Source organism: Lepus europaeus, chromosome 19 (genome assembly GCF_033115175.1).
Source record: "Lepus europaeus isolate LE1 chromosome 19, mLepTim1.pri, whole genome shotgun sequence".
In the NCBI taxonomy this organism is placed as follows: Eukaryota; Metazoa; Chordata; class Mammalia; order Lagomorpha; family Leporidae; genus Lepus; species Lepus europaeus.
In genome coordinates this window covers 11827435-11844454 of record NC_084845.1, presented here as the reverse complement: position 1 = coordinate 11844454, position 17020 = coordinate 11827435, and the positions used below count along the sequence as shown (strand labels likewise).

The 17020-nt window shown below is 61.9% G+C and overlaps 1 protein-coding gene across 1 annotated transcript in view; it reads left to right on the top strand.

Moving 5' to 3' along the window:
• The window catches only part of SPTBN4 (spectrin beta, non-erythrocytic 4), a 72828-nt gene that overhangs the window by 55093 nt on the left and 715 nt on the right, over window positions 1-17020 (top strand). The window contains exons 20-34 of the mRNA XM_062176479.1: window positions 2597-2821; window positions 3346-3435; window positions 5192-5470; window positions 5567-5697; window positions 5906-6110; window positions 6759-7139; window positions 8717-8961; window positions 11891-12029; window positions 12117-12201; window positions 12496-12692; window positions 13218-13837; window positions 14609-14678; window positions 15207-15499; window positions 16439-16612; window positions 16733-16775. Of these exons, the coding sequence (XP_062032463.1) occupies window positions 2597-2821; window positions 3346-3435; window positions 5192-5470; window positions 5567-5697; window positions 5906-6110; window positions 6759-7139; window positions 8717-8961; window positions 11891-12029; window positions 12117-12201; window positions 12496-12692; window positions 13218-13837; window positions 14609-14678; window positions 15207-15499; window positions 16439-16612; window positions 16733-16775 (3177 nt within the window). The remainder of the gene's footprint in view (window positions 1-2596; window positions 2822-3345; window positions 3436-5191; window positions 5471-5566; window positions 5698-5905; window positions 6111-6758; window positions 7140-8716; window positions 8962-11890; window positions 12030-12116; window positions 12202-12495; window positions 12693-13217; window positions 13838-14608; window positions 14679-15206; window positions 15500-16438; window positions 16613-16732; window positions 16776-17020) is intronic.

The window sequence follows — 17020 nt, the reverse complement described above, 5'->3', positions numbered from 1 at the left end:
CTATCTGCTGATTCATTCCCCAAATGATTCACTCCCCACAAGCAGCCTCAGCTGTTGTGGGCCAGGCCAAAGCCAGGAGCCCAAAACTCCATCCAGGTCTCACATACAGGTAGTAGGGATGCAAGTACCTGGGCCGTCATCTGCTGTCTTCCCAAGCACATTGGCAAGAAGCAGGATTGGAAGCGGAGCAGCCGAAGCTTGAACTGGTGTTCCGGTACGGGATGCTGGTGTTGCGAGCAGCTGCTCCACCGCTGTGCTACACATCTCCAGCCCAGCTGGTTCACTCTTGGTGGACACGAGGTTGTCCCACTGCAAACTCTGTGACAGCGTCCTTAGATATACCTCTTTGTGCCCATGTGCCAGGATTGCTGGAGGCTTTTCCTGGAAGTAGGAAAGCAGGTGCTGGATCAGGCTGCTGCACACTTTGTGTCTGGGGAGGACCTGCCAAACCGCCTTCCAAGAAGGCTCCGCCAGTTGACACCACAAGCGGCAGTGGCCGAGTGTGCCTGCTGCTCCTTTGCCAGCTACATATTTTCCACCTTTGACGTTTTGGCCAATCTGATGGCTAGGAAGGGGTGTCCTGTGTTCATTTGCGTTTCCCTGCTGATCAGGGAGGCCGAGCGGTGTGATGCTTATTTCTTTGTGCGTTGCCTGCCCACAGCTGAGACTCGTTGCTCTTCGGGCAGTCTCTTTCTTTGCCAATGGTTTTCATTTATGTGTTGGACCAGTCATCACTCAGGGCCCGTTGTTGGGCCAGGCGGTGTTCTAGATGCCCGGAGACACGGCAGTGAGCTCGACACAGCCCCTGTCCTCCTGGGACTCACACTCTAGGAGCAGGAAACCAGTTTGGAAAAAATAAAAATAAAAAAGCACAAGAGAGTTGTTCTGGGCCGACGTTGTGGCACAGTCAGTTAAGCCGCTGCCAGAGACACCAGCATCCCATATCAGAGCACAGGTGGGAGTCCCAGTGCTCCGCTTCTGATCCAGCGCCCTGCTAATGCACCTGGGAAAGCAGCAGTGCCACCCATGTGGGAGACCCAGACAGGGTTCCAGCTCCTGGCTTCAGCCTGGCACAGCCCCACTCCCACCCCCTCCCTGCTGACGCCATTGTGGTCATTTGGAGAGTGATCCAGCATCTGGATGGAGGATCTCTCTCTGTGTCTCCCTGCTTTTCAAATGAATGAGTAAATAGTTTTTGAAAAATTATTTACTTGAAAGGCAGAGTTACAGAGAGACAGAGAGAGATCTTCCATCTACTGGTTCCCTCGCCAAATAGCCCCAATGGCCAGAGCTAGGCTAGGCCAAAGCCAGGAGCTTCCGCCAGGTCTCCCACGTGGCTGCAGGGGCCCAAGCACTTGGGCCATCCTCTGATGCTTTCCCAGGTGCATTAGCAGGAAGCTGGATTGGAAGAGGAACTTCCAGGACACTAACTGGCACCACAGGCAGTGGCTTTACCCACTATGCCACAGCACCTGCTCCAATAATTTTTTTTAAAAGAGCTGTGGAGACGAAGCAGACTTTTTTTAAAAAAAGATTTATTTATTTTATTTGAAAGACAGAGAGGTAGAAGCAGGGAGAAAGAGAGAGAGAGAGAGGTCTTCCATCTGCTGGTTCACTCCCCAGATGGTTGCGATGGGCAGAGCTGCGCCGATCTGAAGCCAGGATCCTGAAGCTTCTCCCTGGTCTCCCACGTGGGCGCAGGAGCCCAGTGACTTGGGCCATCTTCTACTGGTTTCCTGGGCCACAGCAGAGAGCTGGATCAGAAGTGTGGAAGCCAGGACTAGACCTGGTGCCCATGTGGGATACTGGCGCTGCAGGTTGTGGCTTTACCCGCTGCGCCATGGCACCGGCCCCGCAGAATTCTTCTAGAGGGGCTTCTTCGACGGAAGGAGAGCAGGTCTTTGCTCCGACACCCCCACGTGTGCCTCCAGTTTGTCACTCTGCCTTCCTACTCCATCTGCGAGGCGCTGGCAGAGCATTCGCCTTTTCATGGGGTCAGATTTATAAATCTTTCCCTCCACGGTCTTTGTGCTTGGAAAGGTTTTCTCCATCCCAAGGCTTTAAAAGCCTCCGCCGAGGTTTCCTTATGGATTTTCTTACTCCGTTTGCGTCTTTAATCCACATCTGGTGTTGTTTTCCGTCTGAGGAGCAAGGAAGGGCTCCAGCTGGGTCAGTTCGCCAGCTGGCCCTGACGGTCCACTAAACCACCCGTGGGATCCAAGTGGCCTCTGGGAAACGCATGAACCCTCCCGTGCAGCCGCCGCTGTGTCTGCTTTTGCAATTTCTGCCCCCCTCTCCAGCGCGCCCGCCGTCCAGATCACCATGGCTTTGTGTGTGTTTGGGTATCTGGAAAAGGTGACTCTGGCCCATTGCTTAACTTCCCGGGCCTCTATTCCCTGCTCTGTGACGTGGATCCGACCCAGCTCAAACGGTGGATCCGTGACTTGATGGGCTAATGGCCACTTTAGTACCGGGCCAAGGTTGGGGGGCGGAGGCAGGTAAGCCTCTTGGATAGCAGAGTTGAAAGCTGATCCGCCAAGGGGGCTGCGGGGTCGGGCGCGGGAACCGCGGCTGACCCCTGCCCCTGTGCCTACAGTCAATGGAGTCACAGGTGGAGGAGTGGTACCGCGAGGTGGGAGAACTGCAGGCGCAGACGGCGGCGCTGCCGCTGGAGCCGGCGAGCAAGGAGCTGGTGGGCGAGCGGCAGAACGCGGTGGGCGAGCGCCTGGTGCGCCTGCTTGAGCCGCTGCAGGAGCGCCGTCGCTTGCTGCTGGCCTCCAAGGAGCTGCACCAGGTGGCGCACGACCTGGACGACGAGCTGGTGAGAGTGCGGGGCGGGGCCGGGGCGGCTGAGACCCGCCCCCTGAGGAGCTGATGGACGTTCAGCCCTTGACGTAGTCACTCCCCACCCATTGATGTATTCACACATTCGCCCTTTATTCCTTCCTCCCTCACTTATTGCTCGTTTGTCCATTCATCTGTGGATTTCATCAATCACTTCCTGATTTGCTCATTCATTCATTCATTCATTCACCTTCTCACTGCTCTGTCCACTCAGTTGGTCATTGTGGTCCCAGCCCTGTGTCTGGGGGACACCGACATCGTGGGGGTGACCAAGGCCACTGCTGTCCACAAGGGACTCAGGGTCCAGGGGAGGAGACACCTGTCCCCAGACAGTGGCCAGCCTGGGTGGTTAGGGCTATGATGGGGGGAGGGGGTCTAGGCCATGGGTGTCCCGAGAAGGCAGCTGGTCAAGGGTCTGTGCGAGGGGCTTGGGCTTTAGCCGGGATGCAGGGGTCCTCGGGTGCATCCTCCCCTGACCTGCTCCCCGTGTCTCCTCCCCAGGCCTGGGTTCAGGAGCGGCTGCCACTGGCCATGCAGACAGAGCGGGGCAGTGGTTTGCAGGCTGTCCAGCAGCACATCAAAAAGAACCAGGTGAGCTGGACCAGGTGAGGGAGTGAGCCAGGACACCTCGGATACAGGTGTCAGAAAACAGCTCAAGGTGGCTGGCGTCAAGAACCGGGAATTTGTTGACCCTTGGATTGAAAATAGTGGGGGTAGCAGGTGTGCACAGTGTCAAGTTCTCCCAGGCCCCCTCGTGACTCTCTGGGCTGTGTGGTTGCGGTTTCCCCCCTCGGTTAGCTTTGTTCTCAGGCCAGTTGCCCTCTCCTGTGACGCTGAGGGCCTCTGGCAGATCCTGCCAACAAAACCGAAGCCAGTTTGTCCCTCTCAGGAACGTCTAGCCCTAGTCCCAGGGGCGACTCTTACTGGCTCAGCTGAAGTCAGACGCCCACTCCTGAGCGTGACTGGGCTGGCCAGGGGTCTGGAGTGCTGCTGAGCCTGGCCTGGGCCACGCCAGAGCCTGCTGGTGGAGTCGGCCTTGGTGACCCAGGCTCAGGTGGACAGACGGAGGTTCTGTGAAGGAAAATGGGGGTCCCATGACTCAAAGTAAGGAGACAAATGGGAGCAAGGAAAAGGCAGCAAACAGAAGCTCAGCCAATACCCACAGGGAGAAGGAGCGTCCGTGAGAGGGTGCTGGCCCCAGAGGAGCAAGGTGGCGAGGGGCCTCTACAGCTGAGTGGAGCAGTGGTTCTCACACTGAGAGAGAGGAACCCTCTAGGTGTTCCGGCAGAAAAGAACTAGCAGGCGTTGGGTGAGGCCTCACCAGGGGCCCAGTGCTGAGTGTGGGCTGCTCAGGGCTGCTTGAGCAAGCCCTGCTCGCCACACACCGTCCCGAGGGGCCCAGGGCGCACCCCAACCACAACCCCCAAGAGAGACGTCAACAGGTCACCGCTGGCCTTGGGGCTTAGGCCAGCGCCTCTCTCTGCTCTCCTGTGAAGAGGAATGATCGTGCCGCCTGGCTCCTGGTGTCGGAGTGAGGAGGTGACCCCAGCAGGTCCAGCCCATCCTTAGCACAGCACCTGGCAGGTGGCAGGTGCTCAGGAGGTGGTAGCTGTGACTGGGAGCACTGTTTGCTGCTTGAGAAAACCGAGGCACAGCTTAAATGGACAGCAGCAAGTACACGGCTGACCGAGGGAACCTCCTGGGGAGGTGGGCCCTCCGTGTCTTCACCTGGGCCCCTTGGTGTATGCGAGGGAGAATGTGGCCGCCAGTGCACCTGCGAGCCAGGCCACTCAGACCCCATGGGTACCAAGATCTGCAGGTGCTCCGGTCCCTTGTGCCAGATGGCAGGGTGTTTTCCTACAAGCTGCCCTCCCCTCCTGGACCAGTCACATCATCTCTAGCTGACTTATCCTTAATGCGAGGGAAATGCTGTGGGCACAGCTGCATTGCTTAGGAAATACCATTCCGTACAGGCTAAGTTGTTTTTTTTTTTTTTTTTTTCTGAATATTTTCCAACTAGGGTACCCGAATGGGAGTGCAGAGGGGCAGATAGGGAGGCAGGGATGTAGACAGATGACACCCCAACTTCTGAGCAGCCCGCCACCCTACCTTTCAGCCCCAGCGTCTTGGTTCAGTCTGGGTCTGCAGCAGACACGTCCCTACACTCTCCCTTGTCTGCACCTGCTTTCCCACCAGCAGGCCGGGGTGCAGGGAGCCGGGACCTACATGATGCTTCCTGGATCCCTGGCGCTTGGGGAACGATCCGCGGGTGCGTGGGCGGGCAGCTTCCAGATCTGGCCAGGCCTTTGAACGCGCCCTCTCCTTCCTCCTCCATCTCCTGTCCCAGGGCCTGCGGCGAGAGATCCAAGCCCACGGGCCGCGCCTGGAGGAGGTGCTGGAGCGAGCGGGCGCGCTGGCGTCGCTGCGCAGCCCCGAGGCCGAGGCGGTGCGCCGGGGCCTGGAGCAGCTGCAGGGCGCCTGGGGCGGCCTGCGGGAAGCGGCCGAGCGGCGGCAGCAGGCGCTGGACGCCGCCTTCCAGGTGGAGCAGTACTATTTCGACGTGGCCGAGGTGGAGGCGTGGCTGGGCGAGCAGGAGCTGCTCATGATGAGTGAGGACAAGGGCAAGGTGCGCCCGGGCTGGGAGCGCGAGGGCCTGGGGGCGCCGGAGCCCAGCGCCGGCCGCCGCGGCCTCACCGCGGGCGCCGTGTGCCCCCCCGCCCAGGACGAGCAGAGCACGCTGCAGCTGCTGAAGAAGCACTTGCAGCTGGAGCAGGGGGTGGAGAACTACGAGGAGAGCATCGCGCAGCTGTCGCGGCAGTGCCGGGCGCTGCTGGAGATGGGGCACCCGGACAGGTGGGCGGCCGGGGGCTGGGCGCGGCTGGGAGGCGGGCGGCGCCTGGGCGCTGTGCGACTCCTGTGGGGGTGGGGGGAGAGGTGAGGGGGCAGCCCTGCTGTGGGAAGGGAGGGTTGGAGGTGTGCGCGCGCGGGGGAGGCGGGCGTCGCATCTGTGTCCCGGAAGTCTCAGGGGGCTCCATCCCTGCCGGTCCCTGTCCCCCGTCAGCGAGCAGATCAGCCGGCGGCAGTCGCAGGTGGACCGGCTGTACGTGGCCCTCAAGGAGCTGGGCGAGGAGCGCAGGGTGGGCCTGGAGCAGCAGTACTGGCTGTACCAGCTCAGCCGCCAGGTGGACGAGCTGGAGCACTGGATTGCCGAGAAGGAGGTGGTGGCCGGCTCGCCGGAGCTGGGCCAGGACTTCGAGCACGTCTCAGTGAGCATCTGGGAGGAACAGTGCCCCCCAGCGGCCGGGGTGTGCGCTACCGCGGTCCTCTGGGCCTCCGTTTCCCCATCCCGAGCGTGAGGTTAACAATAGCAGCCGCGTTAGGCTCCAGTGTGGGGACAAGGGGGTTCATACCAGGTAAAGCAGGTAGAGCGCCTGGCAACAGTAACATGCGCTGCTGTTATTGCTACAGAGTATGTACTCAGTAAGTGTGAGGTTTTATCATTTGTATTTATTGGAAAGGCAGAGAGAGAGACAGAGAGAGCTCCCATCCGCTGGTTCATTCCCCAAATGCCCGCACCAGCTGGGACTGGACCAGGAACCCAGTCAGGCCTCCCACATGGGTGGCAGGGACCCAGCTACTTGAGCCATTACTGCTGCCTCCCAGAGTGCACATGAGCGGGAAGTGGGGGTCAGGCAGGAGCAGAGCCCAGACTCAAACCCAGGCACTCCCGTATGGGATGTGGGTGTCCCAGCCGGCGGCTTAATTGCTAAGCCAGAGTCAGCTCCAGATACTGGGTTTTCGTAAAGTGTTGTGACTTGCATTTGCCACACACGACAGGGATGTGGAAGGGGGCTGGTGTATGTAATACCCCACCCACCCCACCCCCACCCCGACCCCCTGCTTCCTGGTGGCAGGTGCTGCAGGAGAAATTCTCCGAGTTTGCCAATGAGACGGGCACGGCAGGGCGGGAGCGGCTGGCGGCCGTGAACCAGATGGTGGATGAGCTGATCGAGTGTGGCCACACGGCAGCAGCCACCATGGCCGAGTGGAAGGACGGGCTGAACGAGGCCTGGGCCGAGCTGCTGGAGCTCATGGGCACCCGCGCCCAGCTGCTGGCTGCCTCTCGGGAGCTGCACAAGTTCTTCAGCGACGCCCGGGAGCTTCAGGGACAGATCGAGGAGAAACGGAGGCGGCTGCCCCGCCTGACGGCGCCGCCGGAGCCGAGACCCAGCGCCAGCTCCATGCAGCGCTCCCTGCGAGCCTTCGAACATGACCTGCAGCTCCTCGTGTCCCAGGTGGGGCGCAGCGGCCGGCAGGGGCAGGTGGGAGGGCGGAGCAGGTGGAGAGAGGTGGCAGCAGGGCAGGTAGGAGCAGACCAGGGGACAGCAAGGGACTGGCTCGCGGTGCAGCGGGCGTGGCAGAAGTGAGACACAGCTTCCAGCAGAGACTGCTCCTTAAACTGCAAAGTGAATCTTGCCCGAATCCAGGTGTAGAGACTAAGGGGGAATTGGGTGAGGGCGAAGCGAAATGTGGCCGTGGGCAGAGAGAAGTTAGACTGCAGGTCTTTGATGGGCATCGTGTGATTTTTCTGAAAGGAACTTGATGAGGGGAGTTGAAAAGGCCGCGAGCTGATGGGAATCAGACAGAGGCTGAGACGGGCACGGGGAGGTGGTCTGGGGAATCGGAGGGCAAAGAAGCTGCAAATCCTGGAGAACCGGGTGCCAGGGCTAAAGGGAGTGGGACTCTGGGAAATTTTTTTTTTTTTGAAGATTTTATTTATTTGATAGGTGGAGTTAGAGGCAGAGAGGGAGAGACAGAGAGAGAGGTCTTCCATCTGCTGGTTCATTCCCCAAATGGCCGCGATGGCCGGAATTGAGCTGATCCAAAGCCAGGAGCTTCTTCTGTGTCTCCCATGTGGGCACAGGGGCCCAAGCATTTGGGCCATCCTCTGCTGCTTTCCCAGGCCATAGCAGAGAGCTGAATTGGAACAAGAGCAGCCGGGACTCAAACCGGCACCCATGTGGGATGCTGGTGCCACAGGCAGGGGCTTAGTTTACTGTACCACAGCACCAGACCCCTGGGAAATACTCAAAAGTTCATTAATTTATTTGAGAGGCAGAGAGAGAGCTCCTCTCTGCTGGGTCAGTCCACAAATGCCCACGCCAGCCAGGGATGGGCTGTGCCAGAGCTGGGAACCCAGTCCAGGTCTCCCACGTAGGTGGCAGGAATCCAGTTACTGAGCCTTTGCTGCCGCCTCACAGGGTCTGCATTCGCAGGGGCCTGGGAGTCAGAAGCCACAGGTGGGCCTCAAACTCGGGCATTCCAGTGTGGGACCCGGGCGTCCTAGCCACTGGGCCAAACGCACACCCCTGGACAATCACATTTATAAGTCAGGAATTAGACCGTGAGTCTAACAGCCATTGAGTGAATAGGTCCCTCCCGGAGAGGTGGTCACCGTGAAAGGAATCAGTTGATTGAATCAAGCCGGGGAGAGCAGGACTCAAACAGCAGAGCTGATGGGGACCAGGCAGGGGACTGCCGGCAACAGAGTTACCCCACGGGAGGAAACTGGGCAGTCATGGGTCTGAAACAAACCAGATGGAGTAAACCTGTCCACTCAAGGGACAGCAGGTGGAAAGGGCTTTCCCAGAGGAAACCAGATGCAAGAGAGAGAGGTGGGGGGACACCCAGAACCCCCAGGAGGTCTGAGGGTCAGAGCAGGTGGGGCAAAGAGGCTGGGCCGGAAGCCTGGGGGTGGAGCCGCAGGTGCAGGCGCCTGCCCCTCGAGCTTTGCACTGGGCCAGCAGTCAGGGGACAGGGAAGGCAGATCCCGGGCCCGGGCCGACCCGCCGTGCCCCTTCCCCCTGCCCAGGTCCGGCAGCTGCAGGAGGGGGCCGCCCAGCTGCGGACGGTGTACGCGGGGGAGCACGCCGAGGCCATCGCCGGCCGGGAGCAGGAGGTGCTGCAGGGCTGGAAGGAGCTGCTGGCCGCCTGCGAGGATGCCCGCCTACACGTCAGCTCCACAGCCGACGCCCTGCGCTTCCACAGCCAGGCCCGCGACCTGCTCTCCTGGATGGATGGCATCGCTGGCCAGATTGGGGCCGCCGACAAGCCCAGGTGCCCCTGGCCCCCCTCCTGCCTCTGGCTGCCCCACCCCACCCCAGGGCCCCCCAGCCCTCGGACAGCCCCCTTCCCCTAAGAATCCACAACAGCCAACAACGTGGGGGGGCACCTCTGGGTGCCAGGCACTGTTCTAGATGGCTGCTGTGGGTTAAGACCCCTTGTTGGGCCTGGCACCGGGGGCTCAGCACACAGGGCCCTCTCTCCATGCCCTCCCCATGGGGTCGCAGCACAGGACGGGCTAGGGAGGGCTGAGGGCCCACGTGTCAGGGTGAGTGAGCACCTGGCACAGCATCTCAGCAGCCTGACCCACACGGTGCCATGTGAGTGTCCAGCAGAAGGCCCTGGGGTCCCTCCCTCGCTCGCTCCTGGGTGTCCTTTGCTGGGCCTCCTGTATCCAGCTGCCGATGGGAAAAGACAGCAGGAAGGCCAGGCAGGAGGCTCAGGCACGGCGCCTGCACGCACCTGCTGTTGGCCGAGTGCCCCCTTCCCCTGCCCTCCAGGCCGGCTGGATGTGCGGCCTGGCCGGGTGCCCAGGCAGAGGGGACTTGAAGGGCGAGGGCAGAGGCATTGTTTGAGTGATTGTGGCACCTCGAGCCCTGCTCATTCACTCTGAAGGTGTTTATGGAAGGCTGGGTTGTGCCAGGTGGCAACAAGGCCAAGCCCCGCCCCGAAGCAATGCACAATCCAGCCACACAGATGCCCCGCCCCCAACCCCTCCCCATGTTACTGAAGCACCTGGTCAGCGCCATAAAGTGAGGTAAGAGCCGAGGTGACAGCTGGCAAGGCCCCTCTGAGCCTGTGGCACTGGAGTGGAGACTGACAGGAGTCCGGTGAACTTTTGGGGGAAGGTTTCCAGGCGCAGGGCTGAGCAGGTGCAAAGGCCCTGAGGTAGGCTCAGGTCAGGCCTGTGTGAGGAGGCGCCAGGCGACCACTGCAGCTGGATGGAGTGAGGAGAATCAAGAGTGGTAGGCAATGGGGCCCTGGAAGCCACGGGGTGGGGGGGTGTCTGCCTTTTCCCTGGGGAAGATGGGAGCCATGAGGGAGCTCAGAGCAGGGAGTGATGTGCTTGGTTGAATATTTGAGGAAAATCCTTCCACCCCATGCCCATGCAGGGTAGCTGAGGAGAAGAAGGCTGGAGGCTGGCGGGCCAGCAAGGATGCTGCTGCAGGGAGCAAGTGGGAGACAGGGGTGGCTGGGACCAGCGTGGCGGTTGTGGGGATGGAGAGAGGGGCTTGGTGTTCCTGTCCACAGCAGCAGTGACATCGGTCTTGAACCCCCGACTTTGGCCACTCTGGTTTCAAGCTGTACGCTGCTGTACGCTGCCACACCTCACCCCCCCCACACAAGGCCCTACTGCTGGGTCATTCCCCAGGGCACTGGTTCAATCTGTAGATGCCCGGGCCTCGCTGGTGGACTGGCTTCAGGCACAGAGGGAGAGAGGAGCGTGGGTGGCTGATGGGTGGGTTCCCGGGGGTGGGGGGGAAGCTTGCTCCAGGCACACAGGCGTGCACCTGGAATGCTGGACCACTAGACGGCAGTGGTGTCGTGGCCATCTTGGCTGCAGGAAGTGGATGTTCTTGGCACGGAGCCCCGAGGACACGCACTGCGATGTGGCGGGAAGAAGTCCAGACACACGAGGTCTCACAGAGCCATAACTGCTAACTGCAGGAATGGGGGGAATTTGTCCTGGACATACAATGACCCAGCACCGCGCCATCCAAGCATCACATAATGCAAGACACACAAATAACTTTAACCTCTTCTTATAACCATGTTAGCATAGTAAAGGAAGCAGGTGAAAAAAAATGAAATATACCAATACACCATAATTAGCCCAAAAATGTTGTCACTTCCATGTGTCATCAATAAATTTTTTAAAGATTTATTTATTTGAAAGCCAGAGTTACAGAAAGCAAAAGGGAGAGACAGAGAGAGAGAGAGAGAGAGAGAGAGAGAGAGAGAGAGAGAGAGAGATGTTCCATCTGCTAGTTCACTCCCCAGATAGCCACAAATGGCCAGGGCTGGGCCAGGCTGAAGCCAGGAGCCAGGAACTTCATCTGGGTCTCCCACTTGGGTTCAGGGGCCCAAGCACTTGGGCCATCTGCTGCTGCTTTCCCAGGCCATTAGTAGGGAGCTGGATTGGAAGTGGAGCAGCCGGGACTTGAACTGGCGCCCATATAGGATGCTGGCACTGCAGGCAGCAGCTTACTCCATGATGCCACAATGCTGGCCCCATGTCATCAGTATTGAAATGGTGGTGGCATTCTTAAATGAAATCATTGGAAGGGCAGAGTCACTGGCCAGCGGGACCTTAAGAAGCATAGTTTTGGGGGCTGGCTCTGTGGCACAGTAGGCTGAGCCTCTACCTGCAGCGCTGGCATCCCACACGGGCACCAATTCGTGTTCTGGCTGCTTCTGGTCCAATCCACCTCTCTTTTAATGGCCTGGGAAAGCAGTGGAAGATGGCCCAAGTGCTTGGGCCCCTGCACCCGTGAGGGAAGCTCCTGGCTCCCAGCTTCAGGTTGGCCCAGCTCTGGCCGTTGCAGCCATTTGGGGAGTGAACCAGCGGATGGAAGACCTTTCTCTCTCTTTTTCCCTCTCCCTCTAACTCTGCCTCTCAAATAAATACATCTTATAAAAAAAAAAAAAAAAAAAAAAGCCTAGTCACAGAAAGCTTCAAGCATTGACCTTGAAAGCCTGGAAGGTTCAAGTCACAGTAGCACACAACGTTGGCACCCCGGAAACCTGAAGTCCTCAGATCCGTGGGGAGGAGCCTTGGACCTTAGAACCTGCTCCTGGGGGCAGGTGTGGTGAGCGGTGCAGGCCGCCAGCCACAGAGCTCTGGCCTGGCCAGGTGCCACGTGTCCAGGGAGGGCGGAGGGAGGCCGCCTGTGCTCAGACCCCTGCCCTCCGCCCGCTGCAGGGACGTGTCGTCCGTGGAGGTGCTCATGAACTACCACCAGGGCCTGAAGGCCGAGCTGGAGGCGCGGGTGCCCGAGCTGACCGCCTGCCAGGAACTGGGGCGCTCCCTGTTGCTCAACAAGAGTGCCGTGGCTGACGAGGTGCGAGGGGCTCTGGGGTCCCCTCCGCCTCCCAGGCATATTGTGGGAGCCCCCCCTGATGCCCCTCCCACCCACCCATCACCCCAGATCCAGGCGCAGCTGGACAAGCTGGGAACCAGGAAGGAGGAGGTGTCGGACAAGTGGGACCGCCACTGGGAGTGGCTGCAGCAGAGTGAGTAGGGCCCAGACACGTGGGGCAGGGGCACAGGGCCGCACTCTGCTCCTGCGTACTGGCCAAGGTCTGCAGGGCGGCTCAGGCATGCTTTGCACACTGCACGTGAATCCCCCAAAGGCAAATACAAGGGCTAGGAGGGCAGACGAGGCCTCGTCATTGAATCCCTGGAGGCAGGCCGCTAGGTGGCCAGGGCTGGCCTGGGGGAGGCCGGGTGGTGTGGAAGGCCAGGGCAGAGAGCCACTGCCCCAGGCGGGGGGCCCCCAGCGCCCTCACCCCGCGTGCCTCCCCCAGTGCTGGAGGTGCACCAGTTCGCTCAGGAGGCCGTGGTCGCCGATGCCTGGCTGACAGCCCAGGAGCCACTGCTGCAGAGCTGGGAGCTGGGCAGCAGCGTGGACGAGGTGGAGCAGCTGATCCGGAGACACGAGGCCTTCCGCAAAGCGGCCGCCGCCTGGGAGGAGAGGTTCAGCTCCCTGCGGCGCCTGACCACGGTCAGCACCTGCACCCTGCCCCTTCTCCCTCCTCGGCCCCCACACCCATCTCCCTGTGTGGGATGGGCACCTGCAGGCTGTGTGGAGTGAGGGCTGAGACACCTTGGAGAGGGTGGGGGTGGGGTGGGCCTGTCACCAACAGTGATGGCCCAGGGCGGCTGGGATGTGCTGGGGCAGGACAGGGAGGGATGGGGCAGCACTGGGGGGCTGGGGGGACCCAGAGCACTTGTCCCCGCCTGCGGGCGTCTGAGCTGAGACTGGGCCAACGAGGTGAAGAGGCCATTGCAATGAAGGCCTGAGGCTGGGGCCGGGGAGGAGGGAGGAAGTGGGGGTTGGGAAGGCACCTGGAGGAAGACATGGTTCCCGGAGTCTCACACGGGTGCCGACCGGAGGGAGTCAGACTGGAGTGCTGGGCAGAGGGTGCGGTGTGGGCACAGGCCCCGGAAGTTGGGTTTTCCAGGGTCGATAAACGGAGCCACCTTCCCACCCCTGCCTGCAACCTGCCCCTGGCCCCTCCATCCCCAGATCGAGAAACTCAAAGCGGAACAGAGCAAGCAGCCGCCCACTCCCCTGCTGGGGCGCAAGTTCTTCGGGGACCCCACGGAACTGGCGGCCAAGGCGGCGCCCCTGCTGCGGCCCGCGGGCTACGACAGGGGCTTGGAGCCCCTGGCCCGCCGGGCTTCGGACACGTTGTCGGCCGAGGTGCGGACCCGGGTCGGGTACGTGCGCCAGGAGCTCAAGCCCGAGCGCCTCCAGCCGCGCATCGACCGGCTGCCCGAGGTCGCGGGCAGGGCGGAGACCACGGCCCCGCCGGCAGCTCCGGAGGACGCGGCCGAGACCCCGGGGACCCCTGCGGCGGCGGAGCAGGTCCGGCCACGGCCCGAGCGCCAGGAATCCGCGGACCGCGCGGAGGAGCTGCCCAGGCGGCGGCGGCCGGAGCGGCAGGAGTCGGTCGATCCCTCCGAGGAGGCCACGCGGAGGCGGCGGCCGGAGCGGCAGGAGACGGCGGAGCACGAGGCGGCACACAGCCTCACCCTGGGCCGCTACGAGCAGATGGAGCGGCGGCGCGAGCGGCGGGAGCGGCGCTTGGAGCGGCAGGAGTCCAGCGAGCAGGAGATGCCCACCAGGGGAGACCTGGCCAAGGGGTGAGGAGGGGGATGGAGGTCCAGGAGAGGGAACTTAGGCTCGGAACTGCCTGGGGAGGGCGATACCTGCCTCCTACCCATTTTGCAAAGGTGTAAACTGGGGCTGAAAGAGCCGAGATGCGCCGGTTGTCCCAGAGCTGACCTAGAGAGGGCTCCGTAGCTCAGTTTCCCCACTGGGCCGATGGTAGAACCATCACCCCCTCAGTGCCAACAGCCCCATCAAGGTGGTCATGCCCACTGTATGGACAGGTTGTCACTCAGGTGTCACTGGGCCTGGTAGGGCACGGACGGGAGCTCCCAGCTTTGAGAACACAGTTCTGCAGAGTGGGCTGTCAGCTGTGCCCCCCCGTAGGAGGCATTTGTCACGAGACAGTGAATTCGCGACCCTCTTAAATGTTCCTGTTTATCGGGCATGCGCTGAGCACCCATCCTGTGCCAGGCGTGTGCAGGGGAGGGTGGTGACCTAACTGGTCCCAGCGCTGCCTTCACGGGGCTCACCGTCCAGTAGGGGACGTGGCCTTGGGCTGGGATGCGGGAAGTTCTGGGGGCCCAGGACCTCAGGGACGGGGCGGGGCTCCGGTGAGCCCCGAGGCACCAGGGCGTGGCTTGCATCTCCACGTTTGTGCTGGGGAAAACTCCGGAACACCTGTAGAGCCTGAGGCTCCAATCTGAGAGGCCCACAGTCAAGGACGGGGCCTGCTGTTTGGGATCTCTGGGAGAAGGCAAAACTGACCCCAGGTGCACTGGGCTTTTCTGTACCCCCTCCCCCAGGAAGGCCACTCTGGCTGACATCGTGGAGCAGCTGCAGGAGAAAGAGGCCGGCCCAGGGCTCCCTGCGGGGGTAAGCTGAGCCTCGGATGGGTGGGAGTTGGGGACCCCTCCCCTAAGAACAGGAATCAGGATCTCAGAAACACCCAGTGCCTAGCCCTGGGCGCTCCTCCCCTGTGTGGACCCTGCGAAGACAGCATGGGTTCCTGAGGGGTTCCCAGACAGCCCCCAACTCAAAAACTCCCACAGAAAGGTGGAGCAGTGGGCCCGAGAGATCCCCACCTACCCTACACACACTCACTCGACTCCCTACTTCCTCAGAGCCAGCCACATACACAGATTACCCCCAGGACAATGGGGCACCTGCCTGCACCCCCACCTCCACAGGTCTAGCCCCCTCCTCCCACAGTGAGAGGGACTCCAGGCCAGTCCTGGCAGGCTCCCTCCCAAGGCTCCTGGGGCTCCTAATCCCTTCCACACTCGCCTCCAAGAAGCCAGCCCCGCAGACGGATGGGACCCCAGACCCACGGGCTCCCCCAGGCAGATGGCCGCCGCTCCCCCCACCATGGACAGCACTCCTCTTCCCCCTCCCTTCACACAGCCGGCGCTGCCTCAGCCTCGCGAGCTTCCCCCCGGCCGCCTGCCCAACGGGCTTGAGCCGCCCGAGCGGACACCTCGGCCGGACCGGCCGCGGGCGCGGGACCGGCCCAAGCCGCGACGGCGGCCGCGGCCTCGCGAGGGTGGTGAGGGCGGGGGAAGCCGGCGCTCGCGCTCCGCCCCGGCCCAGGGCGGCTCCGCCCCCGCGCCTCCGCCTCCGCCCACTCACACTGTGCAGCACGAGGGCTTCCTGCTGCGCAAGCGCGAGCTCGACGCTAACCGCAAGTCGTCGAACCGGTGAGCGTGGGGGCGGGGTTCTGGAAGGCGGGGCCCAGGCTGAGTGTCCAATGAGTGAATAGGAGGTTGTGAGGAAGGGGTAGGGCTCAACTTCGAGACGACCAACCGGTGGGGGTGGAGCCAGGGGAGGGGCAGGGCTAAACATCAGATGCCAACTGGTGGACAGGAGGGGCGGGGCCTAAGGTTGGTGCCGAGTGGGTGGAGCTTACACAGTTATTAAGTGAATAAATTAGGGCCCAGTCTTAGAGCAGCCAACGCAGGAGCTAAATGGCCACCCACAGTGGAGTCCAGCGGGTTCCAGTGGCATGTGAGGTGGAGCCTCAAGGGATCAAACCGGTGTGGGGGGGTCCGCCCTCAAATTTCGGGTAGGGAGAGGGTGTGAAAGGGGGCTTAGCCCACACTTCGAGGGCTAAGTGGAAGGGGAGGCATCTCACACAGGTTTCCAGAGGAGGACGTCACGGTGATGCTGACTCTTGGAGTCCAGCTCCTGGCTATCCACTTGCTTGTCCAGCCGGGAGGCAGAGTCTGTTGAGTGGTGGAGCCCCGGCCAGCAAGGGGGCAGGGCCGAGGCCCAGAGGCCGAGAGGGCAGGGCGGGTTCCCATCCTGTCGGGGGTCTGGAGGGGTCCTTCCTCCTGTGCCTAGGGGCCCCAGGGTCCTTTGCTCCGGGGGTTCCTCCTGGACAGGCTCTCCTCCTCACTGGATCACGAGGACTCCATGAGGGTGAGGAGCAGGGGGAATGGATGGAGCAGAGGTTTGTGGAGGAGACGGTTCAAGTCCTTGGGGAGGGCTGATGGGGGGCAACCCCAGGAGGGACCAGCCTGGGGAAGGGCTTGGTGCTCCAGGCGGAGACGCTGTGAGCTCAGAAGCAGCCTGCCGTGGGCGTCTGGGAGGCGGGCTCAGGCCAGGAGTCCCCAGGCGGAGTGCCGCGGTTCTTCCAGGTCGTGGGTAAGCCTGTACTGCGTGCTCAGCAAAGGGGAGCTGGGCTTCTACAAGGACGCCAAGGGCCCGGCCTCGGGGGGGACACACGGCGGGGAGCCCCTGCTCAGCCTGCACAAGGCCACCAGCGAGGTGGCCAGCGACTACAAGAAGAAGAAGCATGTCTTCAAGCTCCAGTGAGCCCGGGCGCGCGCGGGAGGGAGGGACCCAAGGCCCCAGCTCCTGGAAGACAGTTGGGGGGTGGGCAGGCTGGCCTCTTCCGCAGATCCCCCAAGTCCTGTGTGTCCTTCCTGCAGGACCCAGGACGGCAGCGAGTTTTTGCTCCAAGCTAAAGACGAGGTGAGATGCGGGCCCTCGCCTTCGTGGCTGGCTCCTGGCGCAGAGGGAGGGAAACACACAGCCCCAGGCTCTCAGGGCTGCAGAGGGAGGGCCCTGGCTTGGGGTGGGGAGAAAGGCAGGAGCAGGTGACGGGACAGGACTTGAATGACGCCAGCAGCTAAAGGGTGAGGTCAGGGGAGGAGTGTTGAAGAGCTGTGGAGCCACAGATAACCTCATTATCTCATTCAGCACTCCCAGAGGCCTGC